This window comes from Aplysia californica, unplaced genomic scaffold (assembly GCF_000002075.1).
Source record: "Aplysia californica isolate F4 #8 unplaced genomic scaffold, AplCal3.0 scaffold00024, whole genome shotgun sequence".
NCBI classification, from domain to species: domain Eukaryota; kingdom Metazoa; phylum Mollusca; class Gastropoda; order Aplysiida; family Aplysiidae; genus Aplysia; species Aplysia californica.
Window position 1 is genome coordinate 1,277,076 of NW_004797294.1, and position 4,124 is coordinate 1,281,199.

Genomic DNA, 4,124 nt, shown 5'->3' on the forward strand with positions numbered 1-4,124 from the left:
TAGTAGTAGTAGTAGTAGTAGTAGTAGTAGTAGTAGTAGTAGTAGTAGTAGTAGTAGTAGTAGTAGTAGTAATAGAAGTAGTAGTAGTAGTAGTAGTAGTAGTAGTAGTAGTAGTAGTAGTAGTAGTAGTAGTAGTAGTAGTAGTAGTAGTAGTAGTAGTGGTAGTAGTAGTAGTAGCAGTAGTAGTAGTAGTAGTATCATTATCATTAGTACTATTATAATTATCGTTTTTTAAATTATTATTTTTATAACTACATTCTTGACTCTGTTGTTCTTCAGTACATTATTTTCATTATAAACTTCAAAAATGTAGTCCTTGTTCTCATTGCTACGGTTCCTTCTTCTTCTTCTTCTTCTTCTTCTTCTTCTTCTTCTTCTTCTTCTTCTTCTTCTTCTTCTTCTTCTTCTTTCCCAAGTGTACCCCCCGGGGCGGTACCACTGACTAAAGTATTTTTAGGCTATTTCAAAGGGGGGACATTTCTCGTTCTAATGCACAGTAGAATTGTAAAAGGGTTGATCCAACAATGTCAAGAACTTAACTGTACCGGAACTACATCAGGGAATTGCTGCTCTTTCCTTATCCTTGCTATCGTCATTTTCCTCTACTTCTTTTGTATGTTTGCCACACTCTTTTGAAGCACTATTTCCGTGGTGAAGCAAGAGAGGTGAGCAGAGTAAGTCTGATTCCCTGTAAGGACTTCCCTGTTGACATCCACCCCTTGGCGCTCAAATGAATTTATGCAGTTGCAAACGCCGTAAAACCTCTACTAAAACTTTAAAAAACCAAACTTCCCCAAGATTATCCATTTCGCTTTCATTTCTGTAACCACTACTAACTGATGTTACTGTTGTTTTTGCCTGTGGTGACAGATTTACGTTGCTGTTGTTTCTGTTGTCACTTGTATGTGATAATGACGATCATGACAATGATCCTGATGATGATTATGATCATGATCATGATGGTGATAATAACGAGGAGGAGGAAGAGGATGAGGGGGAGGAAGAGGAGGAGAAAGCGAAAGAAAATGGGAGAAGAAGTCAACAATTTAATATTTAATTTCTCCCCAACGTATAAATGACAAATATGCAGTATCTTTCTTTAATAAAGCCACATGACATAAACACTAAGATAATTGTCGAAAATTTGAGAATAAATTCTCAAAACCCCCCCCAACGGGAAAAACCCAACACCAAACAAACAAAACAACCTCAATCCTCTTTATCTTCATCTTAATTATAGCCGCCTTCAAGGTCAATGTCCAGCTATCCCACCCTGCAAGCTGGGTGAAGTTCAACGTGGACACCAAAGGGTTCTACAGGGTAGACTACCCTTCTGATATGTGGAAGCGATTGTCCAGCCACCTGCTCACTACAGATGACGTCACGGTAAATGGTCAAATTATCTTGCTGTTGTTGTTGTTGTTGTTTTTGCTGTTGTTGCTATTGGTGTTGTTGTTGTTGTTATTGTTGTTTTTGCTGCTGTTGTTGTTGTTTTTGGTTTTTTTGTCCTTCTCACCCACCCACCTACCCACCCTCTCTCTCTCTCTGTCTCTCTATCTCTGTCTCTCTCTCTCTCTCTCTCTCTCTCTCTCATTCTCTCTCTCTCTCTCTATCTATCTATCTTTCTCTCTTTCTCTCTTTTTTCTCTTTCTCTCTCTTGTACTTTGTCTCTATCCTTCTTTGATTATTTATTACTTTTGTTAACACTCTCGAGCACATTTTTTTTCAATTCGCTAAATTTATAAACCCCTTGCTTCTCCTTGTCAACTTGTCAATCGAAATGAGTTAAAAAAATAACGGCGGGCCTATGTAAAGAATGTCATCAGCGGGTAACTGTAGAATTTAGCTCCCCCATTCTTAACTATCTTGACCAATACGCACGTACGGGGTTTTCGACTTGTGGATCACCGTAGCTTCATTCGCGAAAGACAGTTTTAAGAGTTGTTGTTCTTTTAGTTGAATTTTTTTTTCTTAACCTTTTTTTTTTTGAGGGGGGGGGGGGGTCGGATTGATATTTTCTTATTATCTCATTTTAAAAAAAAAGAATTAAAGATCGAAATTGTCTTTCTTCTACCCGGTGACCGACACGCGGCCGTGATCTTACTGGATGTGTGAACTCAGCACTCAAAAAGAACTTTTGTCGCCCACAAGTTGTATGATAATAATTTGTTGTTGTCGATGTCTTCGCTGTCCTATTCAGTTGTGACAAATAAAACGAATTCCGCTTTCGAAAAGATTCTTTGTGTTGAGAAATACGTTTGACTCGAACTTATTCATCTATTATTATTCTTATTGTAGTATAACGACTATTTGGTTGAATATTTTATCCTATTGGAGATTGCAGATCAATTTCGTCTTTCCAACAGACATGGCGGTTGACAGCTTCAGACAGATCCGGTCTACTCAGTGATGCCTTTACACTGGCTCAAGTTGGTCAGGTGACCTACGATATACCCCTCGGATTGGCTAAATACCTCACCAAGGAAAGAAACTACGTTCCGTGGGCATCGGCAGTCGCTGATGGTCTCCAGTACATCAGCTCAATGATGCAGTTAGACCCACATTACGAGCTTTGGGAGGTAAAGCTTATTACAGAAAACAAGACTGTTTTTCCATATTTACTTTTTTTGTAACAAATGTACGCTCTCACAACTTCTCTCTTTGTATTTTAGACAGTGTGGGTTGTTACACAGATACAAAGAGAGATGGAGAGAGAGAGAGAGAGAGAGAGAGAGAGAGAGAGAGAGAGAGACAGACAGATAGACAGACAGACAGACAGACAGACAGACAGACAGACAGACAGACAGACAGACAGAGAAAGACAGAGAATGAAGAAAATAAGAGTGAGCGAAAAGGTCATCATCAGACACTGATGATGATGATGACAATTTTGCTCACTTTTATTTTTTTTATTCTCTCTCTTTCCCTGTCTCCTTCTCTCTACTTCTTTCTTGGTATCTCTGATTAACTTACAATATCTATCTATCTATCTATCTATCTATCTATCTATCTATCTATCTATCTATCTATATATTTATCGTCTCTTCCTCCCCTGCCCTCTGAGTTCAAAACTTCATTCCCCTGATGACTCTCAATTGTTATTTCTCCTCGTATCCCCCCTCATATTTTCTGTACTTTTATCTTTATTTTCTTTAATTTTTAATTTAAATGAAGTTGGGTTGTTGGTTGTTTTTTGTGTGTTTTTTTTTTTTTTGGGGGGGAGGGGGTGTTCATTTGGTAGCTTGTGGGTTACAAGGTTTGAGAACTGGTCAATAGATTGGTAGTCTGTTAAACACAGAATTGTTTAAGCTTTTGAACCACCACCCTATTTATTTCTTATCTGTTACACTACTTTTGTCAGATCTACGTCAGATCACTTGTCAATCCTGTTCTGGATAAGATGGGCTGGATGAAAACAGGATCACACCTAGAAAGGCAAGTATTTAATATCATTATTTCTCTATTGTATTATTATGACCACTCATAAACTCACACAGCTGCATAAAACTTCATACAACAGCTATGGACTCTATCTATCTATCTATCTATCTATCTATCTATCTATCTATCTATCTATCTATCTATCTATCTATCTATCTGTCTATCTATCTATCTATCGATCGATCGATCCATATGTCTGCAGGTCTGTCTGTCTGTCTGTTTGTCTGTCTGACTGTACATCTTCCTAGCACTCTATCCATCTGTTCCTGTATCTATTTCGCTACCAACCGAGCTACGAGTATCTAGCCACAAAATATCTGCTTGTCTGTCTAGCTACAGTACACTATCTATTTATCTAAATGTTCATTCATTTAATTGAAAACGCTAGTTGGATTGTCAAAACGAATTAATACTACTACGTGTCATTCATCAGACAACTGCAAGGAGTGCTAGTAAAGCAGGCTTGTCAACATAACGACGAGACAGCTCTACACCAAGTCCACATGCACTTCAGAGACATGATTGATAAAGGCTTAAGGTATGCCTTGTTATAGTAGCTGAAAAACGTCTGTTTTGGTCTATCGGCTTTTGGCAGAAGTTTTTCCTTACTGTATTTTATCATTATCATTGTTAATATTGTTTCTATTTTAATAATTGTTATTATTATTGATATCATTATTATT

At 37.6% G+C, this 4,124-nt stretch overlaps 2 protein-coding genes across 2 annotated transcripts in view; both read left to right on the forward strand.

The window, feature by feature from the left end:
* The window catches only part of LOC118478659 (glutamyl aminopeptidase-like), a gene marked incomplete in the record, with an annotated part of 6,262 nt that extends 2,757 nt beyond the window's left edge, over positions 1-3,505 (forward strand). The window contains 3 exon segments of the mRNA XM_035972688.1: positions 1,241-1,386; positions 2,367-2,579; positions 3,362-3,505. Coding sequence (XP_035828581.1) covers positions 1,241-1,386; positions 2,367-2,579; positions 3,362-3,487 — 485 coding nt within the window.
* Positions 3,506-3,863: 358 nt separating this feature from the next.
* LOC118478660 (glutamyl aminopeptidase-like) overlaps positions 3,864-4,124 on the forward strand; it is a gene marked incomplete at its 3' end in the record, with an annotated part of 4,191 nt that continues 3,930 nt past the window's right edge. Inside the window, 1 exon segment of the mRNA XM_035972693.1 lies at positions 3,864-3,979. Coding sequence (XP_035828586.1) covers positions 3,945-3,979 — 35 coding nt within the window.